Below are 27,380 nucleotides of genomic sequence, written 5' to 3'. Positions count from 1 at the left end.
TTCACGCAGCAATGAATTCATTGTTTTCAATCAAGCGCATGACGAAAGAATCTGCCGTGGAACTAAAGAAATTATATACACAAGTTATGCAAATTTACCGAAATTTCGAAAGTTTAGAACGCCCTGTCTCGACATGGGATGATTTTCTTATTTTTGTCGTGGTGCAACGTCTCGATTCCGAATCTGTTAAGGCTTGGGAGAAACAATTAGGATCATCCAAGGAGCCGCCTACTTGGCAACAATTTAGTGAATTTCTCATTTCTCAATTGTTAACTCTTCAAGCATTTGAAAATTCTCGATCTGGTTTACTCCCACTACAGCCAAATTCAAAAGCAGTCAAATCTCATTATCAAGGAAAGTCAACCGAAAATAAAGTAAATAGTTCATTCATCTGCCCTATCTGCTCATCAAATCATTATGTATCTAAATGTTCACAGTACACTTCGAAATCTGTTCCGCAAAAAGTCGCGCTTATCAACAAGCACAAATTATGCTTCAATTGCTTAGGAACGCATCGAGTCTCGGCCTGTCAAATAACAAAGCGCTGTCAGAAATGCGGACGGCGTCATCATACATCAATTCATAAAGAATATAATAAGTTTAATTCATCTAAACACGACACTACTAAAAAATCCGTCGAATCATCGGATAGTTCGACACCTTCAATTTCCTCTGAAGCTCAGACTCTTCATTCCAGTTGACTAAATAATAACATTCCGTGTGTTCTTCTTGCTACGGCGAGGGTGCTGGTTATATCACCTACCAAAGAAACCTTCGAAATCCGAGCCTTACTTGATCAAGGATCGGAAATCTCTTTGATTTCAGAACGTATCGTTCAGCAACTTCGACTTCCTCGAAATCACTCATCAATTTCTTTGGTAGGAATCGGTGCACAACATTCCAATAAAACTAAGGGTGTCACAACTATTAAATTAAGAGATCGTTTTAATAAGTTTGATTTTTCAATTCAAGCACACATTTTACGTAAACTTACTACATCAATTCCTTCTACTCAAATTAACAAACCAATATGGCCGCACCTAAAAGGACTGCAATTGGCAGATCCGAATTTTCTTTCCCCTCGGTCCATCGATTTAATTTTAGGCGCCGATATATATGGACATATTATTGAAAATAAAGTTATCAAGGGACCCCCACATTCACCCACTGCTCAATTCACAAAACTTGGATGGATTGTGTCCGGTCCAACAGACACTAACGTTTCTAGTAATACCTCGCACAGCTACCATGTATCTGTCGATGATGAACTTTACAGATTATTACATCGTTTTTGGGAAATAGATGAGATTCCTTCCGTAAACACTTCATCTTTATCTTCCGCTGATCAAGAGTGCGAAAATCATTTCGTATCTACACACAGTCGAGACGCTCATGGTCGATACATCGTTAAACTACCGTTCAAACGGTCTCCTGATCAGTTAGGCAACTCACGAAATAAGGCCGTTCGATTAAGTACAAACTTATCCAACAAGTTTTCAACTAATTCTGTTTACGCCCAGTTATATTCAAAATTCATGTCCGAATATGAAAGCTTAGAACACATGCAAATAGTCCCTGAATCTCAACCTGAACCTCAACCTGTGTATTACCTTCCCCATCATGGAGTTATGAGAGAGCACAGTCTCACCACCAAACTCCGGGTTGTTTTCAATGGTTCCAGTCGAACTACCTCCGGCGTATCGTTAAATGATCTTCTTCACACAGGAGCAAAACTCCAAACAAATCTATTTGATGTTCTCGTGTGGTTCAGGAAATTTCATTGTGTCTTTGTCTCTGATATGGAGAAGATGTACAGGCAAATCAAGGTTCATCCAGAAGATTGGAAATTCCAACGTATTCTGTGGTTCAATCAGAGCAACTGTCTTCGTACATATGAACTAACTACCGTCACATATGGACTAGCTTGTGCTCCTTTTTTGGCACTTCGTACTTTACTTCAACTTATTGAAGACGAAGGTCAAAACTTTCCTCGTGCCATTCCATCGTTGACAAAAGGGCGATATGTCGATGATGTATTTGGAGGCGCAGATTCCATCGACGAAGTTCAACCGATCATTACTCAATTAAATCAACTCTGCATGGCGGGCGGTTTCACTCTCCGAAAGTGGATAAGTAATTATCCTTCCATTCTTAAAGACATTCCAACTGAACATCAAACGAACCTTACATCGCTAGAATTCAAAGATAGTACAGTTTTTAACGCATTAGGATTATGCTGGCAACCAGCAATTGATGCCTTTCAATTTACCTTAAAACTTCCTTCTACAAAACACATTACGAAACGATCTATCTTGTCCACCATTTCAACATTGTTCGATCCCCTAGGTTTGCTATCTCCAATCACTATTAAAGCAAAAATACTCATTCAAGAATTGTGGGCCATTAAACTCGATTGGGATGACCATCTTCCTATGATGGTAACCAACAAGTGGACCACGTTTCTCAATACTCTTCAAGAAATGACTCATCTCACGTTTCCTCGTTGGCTTGGATGCAAGTCAACGGATAAAATCGAAATTCATGGTTTCTGTGATGCTTCCCAACAAGCAGCTGCTGCCGCTGTATATCTTAGATCTACAGATTCAAATGGCATCATTTCAATAAATCTTGTGGCTTCAAAGACAAAAGTCGCTCCATTAAAGAAACTTACGATACCCAGACTCGAACTTTCCGGAGCTGTTCTGTTAGTAAAGTTAAGTTCACACATATTGAAGGTACTTGAAATTGGAAATATTCCTATTTATCTGTGGACGGATTCTGCCATTACATACACGTGGATTAATAATCATCCATCTCGATGGAAAGAATTCGTTCACAACCGAGTGTGTTACATTCAGGAAACCTTACCTTCCGCACGTTGGAAATTTGTTCCGGGTAATGAGAATCCGGCTGATCTTGCTACCCGAGGATTGACTCCCATTCAATTATCGGAACACCCAACATGGTGGACCGGACCCCCATGGCTGTCACAAAATTCCTCAAAGTGGCCACAGCCACCCAAGGCACTTTCTGTTAACGAAAACCTTGAAGAACGTCCAGTTAAGATTTTCACAACTAATCTCACGCCTCCACCACTTTGGGATCTTGTTCATAAATATTCCACAGTAATGAAATTGTTCCGCATTACTGCCATTTGTCAGCGTGTACTTGCTCGAATGCGCAAGCATCCACAATCATCATTAACAATCCCACTAACCACACAAGAAATAGACAATGCACGATTTTTCTGGATAAAACATATTCAAAATTCTTCATTTGGTCAAGAAAAAAGACTCCTTTCGAGCGGACAATCATTGCCTAAATCTCATTCACTTGCTAGACTAACTCCCTTTCTTGACGCTACCGGATTACTACGAATAGGAGGTCGCCTTCAGGCCTCATTATTACCTCCGAACGCAAAACATCCTCTGATTCTTCCGAGAAAGTCACCGTTAACCTCGTTGATTATTTTAGACTCCCATTTACGAACAATGCATGGAGGAACACAACTCACGCTTAATTATATCAGAAACAACTATTGGATCGTTGGAGGGCGGGCTCCTATACGCTCTTTTATTTTGAAGTGTGTAAAATGCACTCGATATCGACAAAGTCGAGCTCAACAACTAATGGGACAACTTCCATCTGAACGAATCACACCTTCGCGTCCTTTCTTGCACTCAGGCGTTGACTATGCTGGCCCTTTCACTATAAAAACCTGGAAAGGAAAAAATGCCAAAACGTATAAGGCATATATGGTTTTGTTCGTTTGTTTTTCGACTTCGGCAATTCATCTAGAATTGGTCACTGATTATACCACCGAGGCATTTATTGGAGCATATAAACGTTTCACCTCTCGAAGAGGAATATGTGCGACGTTGACTAGCGATTGCGGAACAAATTTCACAGGAGCAGATTGCGAATTGAAAAGATTATTTTCTTCCTCAACAAAGGAACTAGGCGAGTTGGCATCCGTCCTAGCGAACGACGGCACTCAATGGAAGTTTCATCCTCCGGCTGCTCCTCACTTTGGAGGAAAATGGGAGGCTGGAGTTAAGTCCGTCAAATATCATTTAAAACGCGTAGTGGGAGATACATTGCTCACGTTTGAGGAGATGAATACGTTGCTAACTCAAATTGAGGCAGTACTTAATTCACGGCCCTTGAGTCCTCTTACGGATGATCCTGATGACCTTCAGGCCTTGACTCCTGGGCACTTTCTCGTGGGAAATGCACCTTCAGTCATTCCCGAACCATCGTTGGAGACAGTAAAGTCTTCACGACTTTCTCGATGGCAATTGACCCGTCAAATGTTGGATAGTTTCTGGTCGCGATGGTCCAGGGAATGTCTGCAGCGCTACTATTCTATTCATAAGTGGAATCAACCATCTCCATCTCTGTCAAATGGCTCCCTTGTGCTAGTCATTGACGAGCGCTACCCTCCGTCTAAATGGCCTCTAGGGCGCATAATTCAAACTCACCCGGGCCCTGATGGTCTTGTACGAGTCGTGTCCATTCGGACACAAAAATCAATTCTAAAACGACCAATTGCAAAACTCTGCCCATTACCTATCAACAATGATAGTCTCTAATTTGTTCATTAACGGAGGTTAATGAAGGCGGGCGGTAATGTTCAGAAAATTAAAGGACGCATATGCATGAGAAGGTTTCTATGTAGTTGTGTACATTCGTACATGATTGATACCGAGGACGTTGACCGACTCCTCGACGCGACTCACGTCTGATCTTGCTTTGTTTGACCCAATTTCTCTTGACGACGCTACAAACAGACAGTCAGATTTTCATTCATTCTTTCTGAGACGAGCGTCAGAGTAAGACGTTCATTCAGATTACAATACACACGTATTGTAAAGGTTTTCGTTACGTGCCACGTATCTCGTGCAAATTGGTTGCACATTCAAAGTAGAGACTTACCACGGCCAAGTACACTGCATAATCAGTTTCTGCAGACCCTACGGGTTGCTGAAAGATAGAGTTCGAGTTCAATTCCTGCAGTCACCACGACGAGCAGAAAGAGTGAGAGAGAGGGACATTCGACCCTAAATTCTACGGCCTATCGAGAGAGTGAGAGAGAGGGACATTCGACTCTAAATTCTACGGCCTGCTGAGAGAGAGAGACCAGGAGATCGAGCTCCAGGTACACGGAACCTCTGTAGAGAGTTTTCAATTGAGTTCTTGAGAAAGTTTTCATCCTGTTTCGGATTAGCACGACGGCGAACCGACAGGACAGAACTCAATTCAGAGGTTCCCATTCAGCTGTACTATTCAGCAATTATTCAGAGACATTTTCATACCGTCGTACTTTCGAACGTAATCTATTTAGATGCGTTCACATGTTGGCGTCACTATCAGACGTATTCAATCAACTGTTTAGAGACATTTTTTGATAAATGTTAAACATGTATGAATCAAAAGTTTCAGTGTAACCTTCTTCTGCATATGCGTTAATTACTTGAAATATTGTAAATTCATTTGAAATACTATTGATGTAAAAATCTAGAATCACTGTAATGTTCCGTAATTCTCATTACGCTTATCATTCTCAACTAATTTTATGATTCATTTGTAAATATTACGATTATAATATGATTGCATAAAGCTTATGGTATGGAATGCATGATTATTAATTTGAATAACCGTTTGACGTTATTGTATGAATAATTTTATAATTTATTAACCCTAGTAATTTCTGATTGTTGTGTATTCTTATATGTATTCTATTCTATATGTGTGTAATTCCATATGTGTTATTTACTATATTTGTTGTGAACGTCCGTCATTAACCGAATTGTCATAAAGTAATCAGAATATTCATAGATTATTCAGACTTGTCATAGATTAAATTTTATATTCTGCCAAAATTATTTTAAAGTTATTAAATTTTTCTGCCACCTTTATTTGACTCTGTAATCATTTTCAACCGGCGTGCTTGTTTATTAAACAACATCTATATTTTAAATGTTTCTGAAACATTACACTGCAATTTGCAAGATTAGAATAATGTTGCTGCAATTTAGCTGTAAGATCTAGTTTGGATAACAAGAAAACAAAATAAAAGGAGAGACTTTATTACACTATTTCTCATGATAGTTACGTTCTAACAATAAATTAATGTTTCAAACATGACCTTCAAATTAGATTTTGAAATAAAAGCAAATAAGTTATTTATGATAACTGTACAGAAAAAGCAACAGAATTTGGAAGTTTCCTAAATTGAAACTTCCTTATTTCTCGAAAACTAAACATTGCACCGTATAAATACCGAAAAAAACATGATCCGTTTTAATTAAAAAAATAAAAATCTATATTTCATATCATTCATGCCCTTTTCTACGTGGATCTAAAATCTACATGAATCTAAAATCTGCTAAAAACAAATTCGCCAAAAGCAAGAGTTTTATTGGCACAATTTTCTCTTGCAATTGCACAGTTTAAATAATAGTAAGTGTATTATCGATAACATTACCATCATTTCACATGTTTGCAGTTCCCTAAAACTGTTTCTTTTTCTCTTTTATATTTATATCGTAGTGCAGTTTTAAACATAAAGTAGTTTTGTGTGTGTATATGTGTGTGTGTGTGTAAATTGGAACACTCCCTGAGATCAGAGGTTTAGTAATGAGATTGTTACTACGCCTTGATCGTAACTTTAATATATAACCTATATGTATAATAACTTAATGTTTCAAGCAAAAGAAAGAAACAATTTAAAGTACCACAGTACAAAACAATAATATAAAATAAATATAACGAAGGTGAAGGAGAAGCTGGAGGAATAGCTATTTTTCTCAAGGAAGAGATAAAGGTAGAAAAAATTAATTTAGGAGAAAAAAAGAAATGCAAAGTATAACAATATAGATATTAAAATCAAGAGAAAGAACAAAAAAGCCATCAATGTCATGGGAATATAAACAAAAAAACAGGTGAAAAAGAACCAGCAGGGACTTGATTCAGTATAAAAACATCCCTAAGGAAAAAGATTTAATTGTGTTAAGTGACATGAACGCGCATAACATAGTTTGGAACTGTTCAGATACAGACACAAATGGAGAAAAATTGTTAGAAAAATTTGAAGAAAAAAGTATGTACATATTAAACATGGATACGTTTATCAAGAATGGGAGAAGGGGGTCACAGAGACTCAAATATAGACCTTTTATTTAGTAACAAAGATTTATTGGATAGATTTATTGGACAAGATAGAATATAGTTAGTTGGACAACACATGGGGATCAGATCAACATCTTATTGAATTTGAAATTAAAGAAAAACTAAAAATATATATAAAAAAAGAAAATAGAATAAGCACAAAAGACAAGATGGAAAGAATATCCACAAATCATAATATCAAAAAAGAAACGGTTAGAAAAAGATAAATATCTACAGTTAAACAAAGAGGAAAAATATAAAGCATTGATAGAAACTATGAAAAAAGCAGTAAGAAAAAAGAGGAAAAAGGAAGAAACAATAGGGATAAGATAATAATAATAATAATAATAATAATAATAATAATAATAAAAACAGAAGTACAAAGTAAGCAATGTAGAAAACAAATTTGAGAGAAGAAATAAAAAGGAGAAGAAAAAAAGAAACCAGTAGATTGGTGGGACGAGAAGTGCAAAGCAGTAATAAAAAAAGCTCTTAAGAACTTAAAAAAAAAAGCTTTATGGCAAGCTTTATAGAATATAAGAGATGTATAGCAAAGACAAGGAAAACAATCAAAGGTAAAAAGAATAGCTTCATTAACTTTACAAAAAGTTTGAATCAATTTATTAGTGTAAAATACGTATGGAATAAAATAAAAGCATTAAAAACAGACAATAAACAAGACTGGAACAAATAGACAAAAGAAGATAGAAATGCTGCCATATTACAAAAAATAAAAAAATTGCATGCCTTGGGTGACAGAAGGAAATGACAAAAAAGAACAAAGAAATGAAAATAAATTAAATAATACTAAATATAATTTGGATGCCAGCTTTACGGAGGAAGAATTGGAGAGAGCAATAAAATTAAGCAAGGAAACGTCCAGCCCAGAAACAGACGGTGTGGAATATAAAATGCTAAAAGAATTAAGTAAAAAATTCAAGAAAAAACTATTGGATCTATATAACTATGCTTTCAAAAATAATTTCTTATATGAAGACTAAAAAGTAAATCAGACAATATTCATAGATAAAGGAAAAAAAGAAAAAAGTGAAACCAATAACCCTGAGCTCATGCGTACTTAAGATCTTGGAGAAAATAATAAACAAAAGAATTATGTAGTTAGCAAAAAGAAAAAATTGGATTGATAAGTGTCAACAAGAATCTAGAAAAGCCAGAGGATGTATCAACAAAATAAAAAAATTCATTCATGCCTTAATGAATTTTCTTATCCTATTTGGACGTCCTTTTTCCTGTAGAGTATTATCCAAAATTTCACTCAATACGTTTTACATCTAGGGAATCTCAATTTTACATCTAGGGAAGCCACTACTGTGTTCGTGTCAGATTGTCTGGCCAATTCAATGTCACCAACTAATCTTGCTAGGTTGTTTATACATCCTTTGGCTTTTCTAAATCCTCGTTGACACTTATCAATCTAATTTTTTCTTCATGGAGAAGAAAAATTAAATTCATTATAGAAGATAAGAAAATAATAAAGAGAGAAGTCAATAAAGGCCTACCACAAAAAGGAGTTATAAGCCCTCATTGAACGAAATTTATACCTCAAATATAATAAATAACTTGAAAAAAGAGATCAAAGTCTTACAATACGCGAATGATATAGCATTATATTATAGCAATGATGATATCAAAACGTGTAAACAGGAATTGGAAATAGCAATAAAAACTATAGCTAAAAATTTAAAAAACATTGGATTGGAAATAAAACTGGCAAAAACTAATATCATGCTGTTTAACAAAAGAAAAAAAGAAAAAATCAGTATTAGGATAAGAAATATAAGGATAGAAAACCAAAAAAGCTCGATTTCTAGGAATCACATTTGACAATTTCAATTTCGGACAATACCTCGAGAAGATTAAAGATAGAACGAACAAAACTATTAACATTTTAAAATACCTAAATCGTGTCAGTTGGAAGATGGAAGTAAGCATAGCCCTCACAGTATATAAAAGTTATGCTAGAGTAACATTAAAATATGCGATTTTCATTTACTACTCAAGACTGGAAGGGAAAGAATAGCCTTGAGAAAATACAGAATAAAGCAGTACGTATACCTATGGGATACAGAAACAACACTCCGAGTAATGTCATTATCGCGGAATCAAAATTACTTATATAAAAATACTAATAGAAGATAGAGCAGGTCAGTTAGTTAGAAATCAATGGGTCAAAGTATATCAATATGGCAAAAATAAATATCTAGAAAATACACTTAATAGATTAGTTATTGTTATGGCGAGGAATAGATTAAGAAATCAGTCAAAACAAAATTTCTTATATTTAGAATCATAGAGGGATTTTAAAAAACACAGAATAAATTTTGACAGGAAGGAAACATTACCGATTTACAATTGTGATTTTTGGGAATTACCAATAAAATAAAAATAGACTTAAAGATAGGAAAGAATAGAGCAAAAAAAGACAAAAAAGATAAGACTGACTCAGAAATGATTAATAGATACAAAGCAAATATAACTTAAGTATAGATCAAAAAATAATTTATACCGACGGATCTAAAATAAAAGAAGGAATGGAAGCGACTCACTTGGACGCAGTACAATTGAATACAGTGCAAGTAGACACGTTACAAATAGACACAAAATAGTGTACACGGTTTATTTAGACATAGGAATTTTTGACAAAGTAACTTTTGGACATACAGAACATAAATTTTGAACACGTTACAAATGTACACCGTTCGGTTGTGCACCATGCATCTTTACACCGTTCAGTTGTATACCATGCATTTCTACACCACGCATCTCTACACCGTGCACCTCTACACCGCACATTTCTACACCATCTCTACACCATTCAGTTGTACACGGTGCATTTCTATACCGCGCATTTCTACACCGTGCATCTCTACACCGTTCAGTTGTACACCGCGCATTTCTACACCGTGCACCTTTACACCGTTCAGCTGTATATTGTACATTTCTACACCGTGCACCTTTACATCGCGCATTTCTATACCGCGTATTTCTACACCGTGCATTTCTACACCGTTCGGTTGTACACCGCGTATCTCTACACCGTTCAATCGTACACCATGCACCTCTATACCGCACATTCTTACACCATGCATCTCTACACCGTTCAGTTGTACACTGCGCATTTCTATACCGTTCAGTTGTACACGGTGCATTTCTATACCGCGCATTTCTACACCGTGCACCTTTACACCATTCAGCTGTATACTGTACATTTCTACGTGCATCTCTACATCGCGCATTTCTATACCGTGCATTTCTACACCGTGCATTTCTACCAGGATTGCTAGAATAAAAAAGTTAAAATGTAGGATTTGGATTAAAAAATGTACTAAATTCTCTCTCAAACAAATTTTTAGTATAATTAAAAAAATATATAAAACATGTTTAAATGGGATTTATTTTTAACAAAATGTTATGGACTGTGTCAACTAAAATTTTTAGGCTAAAAAATTTATATAAAATTTATAATTCCTGCATACAGGATCTGAAATCGCTTGTGCAACGCGGCAAGAAGCGATGCGATAACCAATAAACATACAACTTCCAAAAAAACAATGGAAGCTTTCCAATAAGAGACACAAATCGACACAGCAGTAATTCTGTCTTTGTCTCTAACTAAATATATCATACAAAAACAGAATATGCTGTTTTTGTGCCACTTGCTGGAAAGCTCTATTGCATTGGATATCGCGAAAAAATTAATTAAAGTTCACAGAAAATGTAAAAAGAATCGAACATGATTGGTTAATTTCTTATGACTGAAGATTATTATAAATTTGCCTAAAGATTAGATAGTGACTAGTCGATTGTAACAGATTAGAATCAAGTAAATGTAATACACACAAGATATAAATTTTTGTAAAATGTACTAGAAAAGAAGGAAACTGTACTAGTGTATAAAAAATGCAAAAATGTACTAGAAAAGTACAATTGTATCAATTCTGATAACCTTGATTTCTATACCTAGCATCTCTACACCGTTCATGGGTTAGCGACTTGGTAGGGTGGGTGCCGGAGGGAGGCCACCCTTACACCCTCCCCGCGCGCGCGAAGCATTCTCTGCACCACATGGGGTTTGTGACTTTCCACGCAAAACGAAATGTTCGTAAAAATACGTAGACATATAAAATTCGCGCATTTTTTTGCATGACTTGTGCTAGACAGAACATGCGCTTGTGGCCAAGAAGCATGGGGCTGTGACCGCTCAAGTCATTACATTTCGTCGATATGACAGGGTTTCATAATTTGTCAAGTAGTGGACTTTACGATTAATATTTTGTTGGGCAGGGCGACGCTTTTTTCTGCCAGATTCGTTCGTTTCGCAAAAACGCGTTGAATGAGCATAGTTTCACCAATATTTGCACTGGTGTAGCTAATCTGAATAATTACTTTTTTTTTAAATAAAGCGCATATCTTTGATACAATCAAACAAACAGGGTAAATCTTTTACGTATTGAAATAAACAACTTCGCTGTGTACGATTTTACGTGTCCAAATGAACGTGTTCTGTGTAGAAATGCACGATGTCAAACTAAACGGTGTAGAAATGCACGGTGCAGAGATGCACGATCTACGGTGTAGAGATGCGCGGTGTAGAGGTGCGCGGTATAGAAATGCACGGTGTACATTTTTAACGTGTCCAAAATTTATGCCCTGTGTTCAAACGAACCGTGTCTATTTGCAACGTGTCCATCTGCACTGTGTCCAATTGTAATGTCCAAGTGGCCATTCAAAGGAATTAGTACGAGAATAGCAATAGTTCTAGAGGAGTCGGAGACAGGATATACAATGAGTATAAATAATATTTGTTCAATTTCTACAGCGGAATGCGTCGCAATCAAAAAAGCTTTAGGTATAGCCAAAGAATTAAAGTTAAACAATGATTTATTAATGCTAACGGATTCTCAAAGTGTAAAGATATATTAAATAATTTTATTAATAGCCGGAAACAGTTTGAGTTTGTTATAAAAATAAGAGAAAAAATACAGGAATATGCCAAAAATGGAAAATATAAGATCGTTATCAGATGAACACCGAGACACAGGAATATAAAAGGAAACAAACTTGCTGACGCGATGGTAAAGGAGGCGAAAGAAGACACGGACACAAGATTAAAAGTCCTTATCGGAGATTGAAAAAGGATTATCAGAGATGATTAAAAGAACAAAGAACAGAATATAGAAGGAAAGTATAAAGGAAGAAAATTTTCAAGGAAATTTTATGAAGAAAAAAGAACCAAGCTATGGTTTTACAAACACGAAGAAAAACGAGGACTAATAAATATGGTCAACAGACTGAGGGCAGATTTTATCATTACAACTTAAACAAATCATTAAGTACAAAGAAATAGATTGCCCAAGATGCAAATGTGGAGCAAAAAAGGAAGACGTCCATCACGTGGCGCTGCGGTGCAATAAGTACGACGAAGCTAGAGAGAAAATGTATAATTAGTTAACCTCCATTGGAGCAAGATACCCATATGACATAGAGGACTGGTTAAAAAGACCAGACATTAAACCGTTGAGAATATTGTGGCAGTTCATTAAGCATTGGAAAAATAATTTAAAGTTTAGAAAGAAAAGAGATACTAGACAGAAAAAGAGAGTAGCCATTATACTGGAGTAGGCGGAAGGCACACTAAATAACACTCCCCCTCCCCTAGAAAAAAAAATTTAAATGTTTCGAGACAAGATTTTACGAGACAATTAATAGACAAGTTGGAAAAAGCGTGCCTGTTAAAAAATATGCTTCTTAAGCAAACCTAATGGAATAACATAGAGTCTAGACAACTATGTAATTTAGATAAGATGTATAAATTAAAAAATATAACATTAATACTTCAATCGTATACGGGTTCCAAATTAGGCGCCCATTTTAGATATCTTTTTTGATAAGTGTCACAAAAACATTAATTATTTAAAAAAATATAAAACAATACTGTTACACATATCGCCCGGTATGATGCCCGGTCGCGCGAATCAGCTGATCCAGCGGATCAATATCGCTCATCCGGTTGCCATGGAAAAGCATTTGGTTTTAAGAGTTGTCAAGCTCGTGTATTTGGTGTGTACAAATAATACCGTTTTTTCCTTTATCTACGCGAGAGTGTTATTTCTTGCGAGTGTCTAAAAGTTTAAAAGAAAGAGAAAGAGAGAGAGAGAGAGAGAGAGAGAGAGAGAGAGAGAGAGAGAGAGAGAGAGTGCGAGAGCACACAAAGTTTTTGGGAGTGTGGAAATGACATGAAAAGTGCAACAATATTATGAAAATTACTATATCATTTGAAGATACTTTTTAATTTAAATTCGTATTTTCAAAAGTGTTTTTTTAACCATTATTTAAGAATTATAGTCCAAAAATAAAGTGGTGTTCTAAGTGCGGTGCCTTTCCTCTATATATTTATAATATAGAATGATTATATTAGAATGATTCAATTCCTCACAATATTATACAATTATATAAATTAACTAACAATTATAATAATCATTACATTATTACGATTTATTCGTATTATGGGATGAAGATTCCAGCAAAATTGCAGCAAATCTATCTAGGAGTTAGCTTAAACACGTGCGGCGTTATGTACTGACGTTGCTGTAAATATTTCGCTTGTATATAGTCTCATTGGGCGAGCAGTCCTTTTCTAAATTCCAAACCCTTATCGTGTCATCGCTCGAGCAAGTGATAAAACTTCCGGATGGCATCGCACCGAGGGAATCTGAATCGGTTGGATACATCTCGACACCCCAGATACAAGCGGAGTGGTATAAGAACGAGTGCGACTTTCCGACTCGTTTAATATCTCTCACGTCCCAAACGTAGATACTGTGGTCATTGTATATACAGGTCAGCTTATTATTTCGTTCGTCAAACGCAAGTGCGATCGCGTCTGGATACCTTGCGTTAACCGGATGCTGAGACATATGGCTAAAAATGAGAGAATATTCCTAAATGTTACGACAAAGAATCTTTAAAAAATAGCATTATTATAAACCTGATAGATAATCCTTGTGCAACGTCGACTCCCAAATAATGTGTCCTTGGTAGCGTAGTAATAAATTGAAGTGTGCTAGGACTAAAACATCTTACAATACCTTCGGCGCATCCAATAAAAATATATTTATCTCCGATCGCCATACAATTGGCGCTATTCGTCTGGAAAAAGAACAAACTTTTCCTCATTATTTGCAAAATAAATGTGGATAAAGCCTTGTTTTAGAGAACTCCTATCCAATGACCTTAATATCTGTTACAAAAATCTGTTATAATGTATATTTGTTATAAAGATATAATCACACAAAATATAATACACATTTCAACAATATTGAAGTAACATTGCAATATTTTAGTTGGAAATATTTGGTATGATTCAAAATAAAGTACGATGTTACGCTGTAGATTTTTGAATATTTTACGTTGTATCCTTAAAATAAGTAATTTAATTGTCTTTATGGAGTTATTACTCTTCTAAGGGCCATTTTCAAAATATATGGTTACCTAAAAGTTAAAAATTACCAACTGGTTAGGACTTAACTATCAAGTTAACTTGGCTACGTTTTACCTATACTCACAAAGGAACCTTGCAAATCCGAAAAATCTGATTTTAATGAAACTTGACATAAATGTAGAGGAGGTAAATACAAGAATTTAGAAATTTTTAGTTGGTGCTTATAAACGGTTTAAAGGGTTGAAACCACCCTTCAAAAATTGAGGGTTTTTGCCTTTTCTCGATATATCTCGTAAACTAAACAAAATATCAACAAATGTTTCATACAAAAGTTTTACAGCATAAATACTTCTATTTAACTATGCTGTTTATTTTTTGAAAAAATTTTTTCAAAAATTTACTTTATATTACATTTCCTATGTTGAATATTTATTGCATCAAAATTTCAATTTCAGTGAAATTTGGCACAAATGTAAAGGGGGTAATACATGAATTTAGAAAATTTTAGTTGATGCTCAAAAACGGTTTAAAGGGTTAAAACCACCCTTCAAAGGTTGAGACATTTTGTCATTTTTCAATATATTTCGTAAACTTAACGAAACATCAGAAAATGTTTTATACAAAAGTTGTACAATATAAATACCTCTATTTAACTACGCTGTTCATTTTTCGAAAACAAAAAATTTAATTAAAAACATTTTTTATTAAAAAAAATATTAAATAAAATTGACTCTTATATATTTAACATTTATAAAGTAATTATACTATCGTGTAAGATCATACTCCGTTTGAACAGATTAAGGACGCTTTTATCTGTCAGAAATGGTAAATGGGCAGGAAACAGTTTCACAAGTTCTTTATAGTCTAGTATCCAATGTTCCATTTATTAATTTTATTACTAAGACACTTTACTATGCTCAGTGATCACTAACACCAACTTTACAGATATTGCTCGGACAGTTTCCGATAGTATGTACGACGAGTTAGACGGTCCCTTGCTAACTGACTATATAGCGCGTTACTCCAAATTTCTCTGAAATGTAACTTACAGACGGCAGGTGGTGCTATGACGCCGTTTGTATTATCAGGCTTTTCGGGGTACATGTTATGTGTATACATATTCTATTATCAATTGGATATCCTACTTATCGGTAACCTAATGTACTCCTAAATATTAAAGCTTACAATCCTATACTACATATTATTTATACTACGTATTATTTATATCATCTATGTGTATATTATCTATGTTATGATACTATATATTTATATTAACTGCATTCCTACATGTATTATTTTTTTATGTGACAGTTGCGCAATATTAGAGTAATCACGTTGTTTTCACACAGTGTTCATTCTGTCTACGTCACATATTTCACATTCACGTTTTATATTGTCGTCATGTCACAGTATGCATCATATATGAAATAGAAATCACGTATTAATAAAAATTTTGTATCTTTATTAATAATGTTACGAATGTTGCGAATGTTCTTAATATGTTAATTATTTTATTTCAAATTATACATATTCCACCAATAAATGAAAGCCTATAAATGAAAGATGAGGATGCAGATAATATAAATGTATAGTATTATAACATAGATAATATATAACATACATAATATACACATAGATAATATAAATAAAACGTAGTATATAAGATAGTATAATTACTTTATAAATGCTAGATACATAAAAGTCAATTTTATTAAAAATTTATTTTAATTAAAAAAAAAATTTTTTTTTGAAAAATAAACAGCGTAGTTAAATGGAGGTATTTATGTTATAAAACTTTTGTATGAAACATTTTTTAATATTTTGTTTACAAAATATATCGAGAAAAGATAAAAATGTCTCAACCTTGGAAAAGTGATTTCACTCCTTTAAATCGTTTATAAGACCAAACGGAAAATTTTCTGATTTTAATAAAACTTGGCATAAATGTAGAGGAGATAAATACATTAATTTAGAAATTCTCTATTTTGGTTAAAAAACAGCTTGAAGGGGTGGAACCACTCTTCAAAGTTGAGACATTTTTGCGTTTTCTCGATATATCTCGCAAACTAAACAAAATATAAAAAAATGTTTCATACAAAAATTATACAGCATAAATACTATTATTTAACTATGCTATTTATTTTTTCAGAAAAAAATTCATTTTTCAAAGTTTTTTTTTTTTTGAAAAAATAAATAGCATAGAGATATTTATAGAGATAAATAGAGTATAAATTTATACAGTATAAATAGAGATATTTATACTGTAAAACTTTCGTATGAAACATTTTTAATATTTTATTTAATTTGCGAGATATATCGAGAAAATGCAAAAATGTCTCAACTTTGAAAGGTGATTTTACCCCTTCAAACCGTTTATAAGCATCAACTAAAAATTCCTAAATTCATGTATTTACCCCCTCTACATTTATGCCAAGTTTCATTAAAATCAGAATTTTTGGGTTCGCGAGGTCCCTTGTTAGAAGCATAAGATCTCTGAGCAGAAGAGATGTCAGACTTGCGACGCAACTGCTCACAGGCCATGGCGATCTTAACTACCACCTGTAGAAGTTGGGTCGTAGCGATACCCCCGACTCCAGGCTGTGTGGCGAGGAGAAAGAAACTAGCTTTCACATCCTTGGGGACTGTCCAGTATTGGTCGGATTAAAAACCTGCTGGGATCAGGCATTCTGGAACCAGATCAGGTGGGACGGTAACCCATGGAAGACCTACTCCGCTTTTGGAACAAAGCAGGATTCCTCTAAGGGAAACTGGTTAACGAGGAGGCACAATGGACTCGGTCTGAGTGCCATAGGTGGGACCAAGCTTGGGACTATCCCCTGACACTTTATTATTATTATCATCTTTTAATTGTTTTTATAGAATCGCAAAATTCTTTTACAAAATTAAAGTACGCACCGAAATCTAGAGCAATACGGTCGAGTTAATATCAAAAACAAAAAAAATTTTATTTTTGGTACAGCCGTCACTTGATAATATTTGCTTATTAGTATATAAAATCTACAATATATATGTACAAAATGCAAGATTGGGAAAGTTACTTTTTAAAAGTAACGCGTTACTGTTACCAATACTTTCGATAAAAAGTAATTCGTTACCGTTACTTAAAAGTAACGCTGAAAATATCGTTACTTTTCGTTACTCTTTTCAATTCTAAGATAGGATTAAAAGATGTTTTGAGAAAGGATGTAAATTAAAGATAAAGTAGAGACATATTTATCTCTAAATATTTTCAGGTTTGAGTAGTAATTACTTAAAAAATTAAAAGTTAATGATAAATTAAAAAATTAATTACTTTTAATTTAATTTAGTTAATTTAAATAATTTAATTTCTAGCTTTAACAAATTATTTTTGAAACATATAAACTTTAACTTGTAAACTTTTTTCTAAATTAAAAATTTAATCTGGACAAAAGAAAAAAATTATAAAATAAAAATACATTCCTGCATAAAAGCAATATTTTTTTCTTATTTCATGTAATTAATATTATGACTTAATTTACAAATAAAACATTAAATATATTTGATGATCGATATTGTAATAATATTGGTAATTTGATTTCAATAAATTATATAGCGTTTTAATTAAATATAAATAAAGTTTCTCAAAATTAACTTTTACTTTAACGTGAGTTAAATTAATCTTAACGTAACTTTAATTAACAAGGGAAGGCGTCCGACACCAATTTGTTTCTCCATGAAATATGTTGTTGAACACAAAAATAAAAAAAAACGTGTTTTTTTATGTGCAGAATTTCATGTTTGGAAGGTAAAACACCCCTTCGAAAAAAAAAATTTTTCCCTTTCGGATCAAAACCGTCAGAAGTATAAGAAATATTAATAATAAAACAAAATTTTTTAAATAAAAGTTGTACGGTTTCAAAAGTACTTCGAAGTTGTAAAGAAAACTTCCCAATAATGTCTAGAGTATTCATGGTTCGTAAAATAGAAGTATATCCATTAAACAAACAGGCTGCTATATATGCTATATTTTCAACAATTTTCAACCCAGAATGCACGTGCTACGAAGCGTAGCGTCGAATTAAAACTTTCGTAAACACGAAAAAACACATAGACACTTTATAAATACTTCTTCCGAAACATTTGCTCTACCCAAATGGTAAAAGGTACAAGGATTTGTAAGAAAAAGATTATAAAAGATAGGTCTTCCCGCTCCGGCACCGAGCGAAGATAAAACACGTTCATAGACTATAACTTAGAATGTCGCTTTAAAACTTTGAAATCATATTCATGAGATAAGTACTAACACTTTACAAAAAACAATTTTTGACATTTTTGAAAAAAGTATTTCCCCCCTTAATGCAAGTAATAACTGTTGACTTGCAGTAAGACAATTATTCCTAAAAATAAAGATTAAAATTATAAAAATAATTACACACCCATACAGTACGGGGAACTCCCGAGGAGCTCACAAAATTTTTCATAAGCTTCATTTAAGCTTCCAAAAAATTCGCACGGAGCTGCTATGTCCGCTTTTGAGAGCTCCTTGAGAGCTTCATTTGAGCTTGCAGAGAGTTTATAAATCATGTTTTAAGAGCTCCCTGCGAGCTTCAAAGTATTTCCCGAGAAGCTTTTATACAAGCTTCCTGAGAGCTTCATCTAAGCTTGCAAGGATTTCAGAAATTGTTTTAAGAGTTTCCTGCGAGCTTCAAAATAATTCTCGGGAAATTTCTATATAAGCTTCCCGGGAGCTCTTATGTCCGCTTTTGGGAGCTCCCTGAGAGCTTAGATGAAGCTATCAGGGAGCTTATATAAAAGCTTCACGGGAATTATTTTGAAGCTCGCAGGGAGTTCTTAAAACATTATTTCTGAACTCCCTGCGAGCTTAAATAAAGCTCTCAGGAAGTTCTCAAAAGCGGACATAGGAGCTGCCGGAAAAAATTTTATTTTTATATTTTCTCAATTTTCGGAAGCTCTCTCTGAGTTGCGAAGGCCCACGAACTCTCTTCGTGTAACAAAAACAATATATATTACACTTTGCTGCTAGTGAAGTACTAACTGCTAGGTAAGCCGTGAGTGATGGTTTTCTTTTCTAAGCCTTTTGGAGTAAATTTTCTCACGAGGAGGAGCGCCGTACCTTCGCCTAGTGGCGATCTTGCGAACTACTCGCGGCTATATGACTATACATGCAGTATATTAATTAATTTACCCGATATGTTCAATCTCTGGGAGTTTGTTTTGTCAAATTTTGTAAACTTCTTGAAAACTCAGCAAAACGAACTCCCTGGGAGCTTGTTTTGTCGAATTTTGTAAACTTCTCGGGAGTTCAGCAAAATAAACTCCTTGGGAGCTTGTTTTGTCGAATTTTGTAAGCTCCTCGGGAGCTCAGCAAAATGAACTCCCTGGGAGCTTAATCGGAGCTTTGTGCTGTATGGGCAGCCACACAAAAAAAGTTTGATGTCCGAGAAACTACACCTACCTACCTCCCTGGTTTTCGATGCGCTGAATTCGAATCCGAGGTCCATTTCACTCCATTAGGTCCCAGTTTTTCATAACCTCAAAAAATGTGAAATTTCGGGGTGAGCTTGACTTTGTATGGAGAAATCGTTCAATTCTCGGCTGGAATTTAATGGAAAATCACAATGAAAAAACATTCAGGAAATTTCTGAGTTTTTTGAGGTTAGGAACGTATTACACTTTTTAACAAATCGAAATACGCCCCCTTATCATGTTGCATTTGATTCCAATTTACACACCAGCCATATTTCCATTTTACAGTGCAAATTTAACCAATTTTCACTTTTTTTACGTGGTTAAAAGTGAATCCCGACATCACAAAGCTAACCGTGTATTAGATTTGGATTCAGCACATCAATATATATCACCGATTAACGTTTTCATTAAATTCCAGCCGAGAATTGAACGATTTCTCCATACAAAGTCAAGCTCACCCCGAATTTTCACATTTTTTGAGGTTATGAAAAATTCGGACCTAATAGAGTGAAATGGACCTCGGATTTGGATTCAGCGCATCGAAAACCAGGGGGGTAGGTAGATTTCTCGGACATCAAACTTTTTTTTGTGTGGCTGTTACCTTAGACAAGTGTGTTTAACTTTAAATACACATACAAGAAAAAAATAATTAAATATTAATCACTCTGTAGGATGGAAAATAATATGTTCAATTTCTTCTAAAATATTTTTCACTGTTCTCGGTTTTAAGGTATTATGTGCCAAAATTGTTTAGTACAAAATATACATCTAGCATTTGTTCGTATCGTCCAATTTTTGCCAAGTTGGCCCGTCAAGGTTAAACAAATCTTAGATATAATTTAGACAAATTGCTGTCTTAAATTGTTAAATATTTTGACTAGTTTTCACAAATTTTTAATAAAGAGTAGATACCAATTTTCTAGATAAATCTTAAACTAAATCTGGATTCTATTCAAATATATTAAATAATTTTTGCGACAACTTCTGACAAAATCTAGACGGACTACTAAAGTTTTACATGTAGTTACTACATAGTCTACTACTAGACGTTTACATGTACAAAATCTGTCTAGTTATGCCTATTCAATTAAAAATTTGTCTGGTATGCATATGGTATTAGTCTATACTGTCCCATTGTTGTCAAGTTGGCCTGTCAGAGTCTATTTTTATTTTTAAAATTCGTACTTTTAAAATTCGTACTTTTATTCTATATTCTTTTAAAAACATAGACATATATATTTTTTTTAATTTTAAAGTTAAATATTATAAAATCTTTAGTTGATTCAAGCTTTAAGTATAGATAAAATATGTTCAAGCTAACTTGATGGTTAAGTCCTAACTAGTGATAACTTTTAACCTTTAGGTAACCACATATTGTAAAAATGGCCCTAATTATTCCAAGCGTGGTATAAATATCGACGACCGTCATTCAAAATGGCTAATTCAATATGATGGAGTGTATATTTGGAAAAGTCATCACTGCCGCATGGAAACTGTTGCTAGTAGAGTTAATGAGTTTAGGTTTTTTATCGATAGCCATGCGTAAGCCCAAAAAGTAATGGCTTTTTTGATCTGTATTAAGCTTCTCATTTCTTATTTTTTTCATTTTATTTGTTTTCTTGAGCATGTTATCGACATTAGTTATATACATTTTAAGATCACACCACTTTGAGAGACAAAAAGAGATCTCACGCTAATAAAGCACCTCGATTCATAAGAGACGACGGTGATAACAATAATAGAAATTACTCTGAGTAACAAGAGACAGTGGAACTCATTCTATAAGTCTATATAATATTGATAATTATTTTGACATAATCTTACCGCCATATTCAGTTTCACATTTCAAACTTCGAATTGATAAACCCAAATGTATTATCAAAAACTTTGAGTACCTTCAAGCAACAGGTTCCATGCGACAGTGATAATTTTTCCAAACATATATACCGCCATTTTGAATCAGCGATTTTAAATAACAGTAGTAAAAATTTACATTACGCTTGGAATCATTAGTCAAGTACTAACTCCGTAAAGACAATTAAATCACTTATTTTGAGGACACTGTGTAAGATATTCAAAAATCTACAGCATAACATCGTACTTTATTTTTGAATCTCACCAAGTTTCCATCGGTTTTTACATTTCAAAAAAAAATTTTTGTACTCTGCAGGGCACTAGCAATAATAATTTATATATCAATTTTAAGCATTGGTTGAAGGGCCAAGATCGGCATTTTTTACCAGGCCTCCTTTGGAAAATTTTTCTCACATTTTAAGGGTACTGCATTTTTAGGATTGAGTATATTTATAAAGTTTAACTATTTTAAATATAATAAAGAACAAAATTGTTTTCATAATCACAACATGTACGTGCGTATTGTATTCTTACTGCTGCGTATGTGTAAAAAGTAAAAAAAATTTTTTTACACAAGTTAAAAAAAGTTGTTTTAAGACATCAAATTAACGTGTGCAAAAGCACAGTCCGATTGGATAATATCTTCTGTTCGGGAATGGACTCCAAAGTTTCGAAATTTTAGTTAAAATTTTCAAAATATAAGCTTATAAAAAACCTTGCATTTTTTAATCGAGCGTGTTTTTCCTATTGGAAATTGTCAATAAAGCATCATTATATAGTATTACGGTTAAAAGTAGAATTAACAAATCCAAACAGAAAGAGTAAGCAACATGGTAGAACAATCAAAATCCAGATATTTTGGAGGCTATGCAGAAATTGCAGCATAAGACCATGTACATTTGGCATTGCTGTTGTGTAACTTTTTGCTCACTTGATTATTTACCAAATACCCAAAAATACCCAAAACCCGCCATGTAGAGATGGCTATATATTAACCTCGGAGAACACACCTATTTTTTCGATCACGAAGAACATTGTGGGTCAATCTGACCCTACACACACTTTGATCGTCCACCATTTTAAATTGATGAGTGCGATCAGTTTGAAAAAATTTCCAGATGTACTTGAAACATTGTTAAATCAATTGATATAGATAAAAAGTGCTGTTGGAATTATTTACATATTTAAAAAAATTCACAAAAAAATTATTTAAAAAAAAAAAACGTAATTTACGTAAAAAATTGTATTTTTTAATTTTTTGAATTTTCTGGCTAAAAATTTGCGTGTGTATTCTTGAAATGTAGTAGAATCAAGAAAAAAATTGTACTTTAGTGTACCTTAAAAAAAAAAAGGGGTATTTATTTTGTTAGGTAATGAAAGTGGTTTTTAAGGTAAAAAAATCAAACATTTTTGTAAAAAAATTTTAGAAAAATTTATTTCTTATTACATATATGTGAATACTTCATTATTTAAATGACTTGTAATAAAAGTTAACTTATTTATCGTCGGCGTCGGCTTCACTATATCTGAATACGACGTGTCAGTGTTTGACTGTACTGACACATTATTCACCTCAGAAGAACTGTTGCCATCGAAATATTCTTGTTCGACACGTACTAAGGCATTCTGAATACGTGGCCGCAAACTATATGCCATCGTGCTCACTATTGAAAAACCGACGCTTAGTACACAACAGGGTCAGAATGACCTTGCACCGACTTCAAATAATGCCCAACACCTATTAGGTGTTGCGCTGTACAAGAGGATCATCTTAACATATAGTTAGTACCCCAAACTACAGGACTCAGGCCCGTCAATTTTCAAAATGCTTTCAAGATATTTACGATCAAATTCGAGGTAAGGGTCAAATTGACCCTATGTGTTCTCCGAGGGTTAAGTTCCTCCCAAACCCTACCCAACCACCCTTCCATGTAAAACTAAAAAAAATTACAATTTATATTCTGATTTTGTATTAAATTTGGACATTACGTTTCTTGACTAAAGAGTAGCCCGCGAATCGTGTCGTCCCTCGCGTCGTGGCCGCACACTGCAGCTGACGCCTCAGTCACTTGACCGTCCGCTCGACAGTTTGTATGTGACAATAAAAGTGAAAAAATTCCCAACCATACGCCACATCGGTTGTTTTCACCATTTCTGTAATACATACTTAGAGTTTATGTAGCTATGTGGTTTCTTATCAAAAAGAACAGCTCGTTAAGTGGCGATGCAAAACATGTCTCTGAAATAATTAGGTCTCGATACCTACTATATAACAATACTTGAAGATCGTAAATCAGGTGATTAGCCATAACGCCTTCTTTGTTCATCTTGAGAACTTCTTACTTGCAATGATATCTGATGAGCACTTCTCAGTTCAAGAAGATGCTCTGCAGGGAGATTATTCAGAGGAGAGAGGTTTCAAACAATGCAAAAATCCGATTTTTTAAAGTGCCATCGGTAAATTCCATGGCCTCTAAATATTTTGAAATAATTGATTGGTCGCATTGTGTTTTAATATCTCCAGTTTTAAGCAAGATGATGCCACCTCCACGTGGTGGGTTCTGAGTAGCTTGATAAGTAATCAAATGAGCAAAGAGTTACACAACAGCAATGCCAAATGTACGTAGTCTTATTCTGCAATTTCTGCATAGCGTCTAAAATATCTGGATTTTGATCGTTCTATCATATTACTTACTCTTTCTCTTTGGGTTTGTTGACTCTACTTTTGACCGTAATACTATACTAAACAAAATTACCTTTTTACTTTTTAAAAAAAGTAAAAAAAAGACGCCAAGTGTATGATTTTCTTTAACTCTAGAACACGCACGTAAAAAAACTTTCATAAACCCGCTCTGGGGTGCTGGAGATTTCATAAACACTCAAACAGGTACAATTTCCTGAAAATTAAACGGATTTAAATGTTCGTGGTCTAGTTTTGTTCGTCAGAATCTCTAGTTTTAGAATATCTACATGAAAAAGTGTTTTAAAAAATTGAAAAAAATTATAAACAAAAATATGAGGAAGAGTTTGTGACAAAATTGGAAAAAATTTGCTTTCTTTCATGATTAAAAAAAATGAAAATATGACTTTTGGACAACTTTAAAGTACAGTCTCTTGAAGGAAAAAGTTCAAATTAAAAAAAAAAAAAAAAAAAACATCGTGACGTATTCTTTTAAAAAATGCAATTATTTTGTATATTGAAATCCATCGATTTTCAAAAGAGGTTTTCTTCGCTACGCATGTTGTTTTTCTAATATATAAATAAATAAAAGACAAAATAAGAGTATATACACATAAATATATAAAAAAAACATTTATTAATTAATCAAAATTTAAGAAAATATTAAAGCAGATCAGCGGAACATTGTAAACAGACTTTTGCAACATGATTAATATACATAGCACGTAAACATTTTAAGCAATAAATCATTGTTTTATGGTCGTCTTCTCTTGTGCAAAAAGCATATCGCTTTCGTTTTGGTAAAATATTATCGCGATTAACATAATTCGGGCGTTGTACGTAACTGTCTATATCGTCTTCGCTAATTCAATTTTTAATTGCTTAACAATTAAAAATATAATCAACGAAGATGATATAGACAGTTACGTGCAACGTCCGAATTATGTTAATCGCGATAATATTTTACCAAAACAAAAGCAATGTGCTTTTCGGACTATTTACAAACTTCGGCCGATCTGCTATTATAAGAGTCCTTCGAGCATATACGAGGGTAGTCTCAGAAGTACCCGATCTAACAAAGAAAACACAAAAAATTTAAGAAACAATATCTTTATTTCTCAACATAATCTCCTTTTAGCTCGATACACTTTTCCCAGCCATGTTCAATAGCTTCGATATCCTGTTTATAGTACAAACTGTCTTTACTTTCTTTGGAGCGAATTCTCCCCTTGCAGTCCATTGTTTTGACTGTTCCTTCGTCTCAGGTGAAGTGATGGACCTATGTTTCATCCATGGTTATGAATCGACGCAAAAGCTCGGCTTTATTACTGTAAAACATCGCCAAACACTTGATTAAAACATCCTCACAACGCTGTTTTGTTCCACTGAGCAAACACGGCATCCATCTTATGCATAGTTTTCTCATCTCCAAATTTTCAGTCAATACTATTTTATGGATTTTCTTCACCATTTTTGGCGTGGTCACTTCATTTGGTCGATCACTGCGATGTTCGTCTTGGCAATTCGTATGGCTTCGTTTAAACTCTGCCACCCAATATTTTACTGTTGTAAACCAAGGAGCAGACTCCCTCAGAGTAGAATTTAGCTCGGCTTTGATATTGGTTAGACTGAGACCTTTCAAATAAAAGTATTGTATCACATAACGATGACCAATTTTTTACGTTTCCAAATTCACTGAGAGAGTTCACTATTGATGACTGCTAAACAAATACTAAATAACGTAGCATCTTCAAACTTCACATTTAAGCTTTATAAGGTTGGTACTTTATACCATAGTATTTTTTTTAAACAATAACCGCCATTTATACGTCAGGTCGAGTACTTCTGGAACTACCCTCATATATACAGGGAGAAAGGCAAGCATCGTACAAATCTTAATACGAAGATAGATGAACATCATCAAATCGAGATAAACGTAAAAGTACACCATAATTTTTGGATATCTCCCCTGATAGCTAAGATATTAATTTTTCAAATAAAAGCGCGCCGAGAAAAGCGGTGAGCCTTTCAAGCTATAACACGGTCCACTGTCTCAAGCACTGACTGTCTCAAGCCGTGCTATATCCTCACCGCTTACCTCGACGCGCTCTCATTTGTACAATTTGAAAAATTAATATCTCGACTATCATTGGAAATATTCCAAAATTATGGTGGACTTTTATGTTCATCCCGATGCCGTTCATCTTTCTGTTAAGATTTACACGATGCTCGTTTTTCATCCTGTATATATTGTGACGTTGCAGTTTCGCTGTGGCGTCGCAGCGTCCCTCCGCCGTCACAAGACCCGAGCTCGTGCTCGAGAGAACGGCCGGGAGGTATAGGGAGCGTATCGCCAATTCTCGGCGGGCCACGTTAGCGATATTATTTGCGATTATTAATTATATTTTCTTTCTTGTATGTTACGTAACAGGCGCCTCACTCGTCGAACACCGAGGGACGTTGCACGGGAATTCGGCCTTGGCAGAGCGAAGGAAAACGAGGACAGAGCCGGGGTACGAGGAAAGTACGAGGAATCCCGACCTAAGCCGCGGAAAGAGCGGCACGGCAGAAAACTCGACCAGGCGTCACAGCGGAAAAGCCGACAAAGCTAGCAACGGCGGAGGACCCTCCAGCTATAGCCAACCTCCCGTATTGGCTCCGGAGAGACTAGACAAACCGAAAAGCTGCCAGCAAGGGAGGAAGATCAAGGGCCTCGCAATCGAAGGACGCCTCGCGAAATTG

At 34.3% G+C, this 27,380-nt stretch overlaps 1 protein-coding gene and 1 long non-coding RNA gene across 2 annotated transcripts in view; one reads left to right on the top strand and one right to left on the bottom strand.

Moving 5' to 3' along the window:
* Positions 1-27,380, bottom strand: part of LOC105833490 — a 230,539-nt gene that overhangs the window by 81,673 nt on the left and 121,486 nt on the right. The window contains 2 exon segments of the mRNA XM_036292192.1: positions 13,776-14,112; positions 14,180-14,340. Of these exon segments, the coding sequence (XP_036148085.1) occupies positions 13,776-14,112; positions 14,180-14,340 (498 nt within the window).
* LOC118647386 overlaps positions 1-27,380 on the top strand; it is an 89,640-nt gene that overhangs the window by 53,048 nt on the left and 9,212 nt on the right. The window lies entirely within an intron of this gene.

Source organism: Monomorium pharaonis, chromosome 9, assembly GCF_013373865.1.
Source record: "Monomorium pharaonis isolate MP-MQ-018 chromosome 9, ASM1337386v2, whole genome shotgun sequence".
In the NCBI taxonomy this organism is placed as follows: Eukaryota; Metazoa; Arthropoda; class Insecta; order Hymenoptera; family Formicidae; genus Monomorium; species Monomorium pharaonis.
The sequence above is the reverse complement of the archived record's forward strand: the minus strand, read 5'-3'. Positions and strand labels throughout refer to the sequence as shown.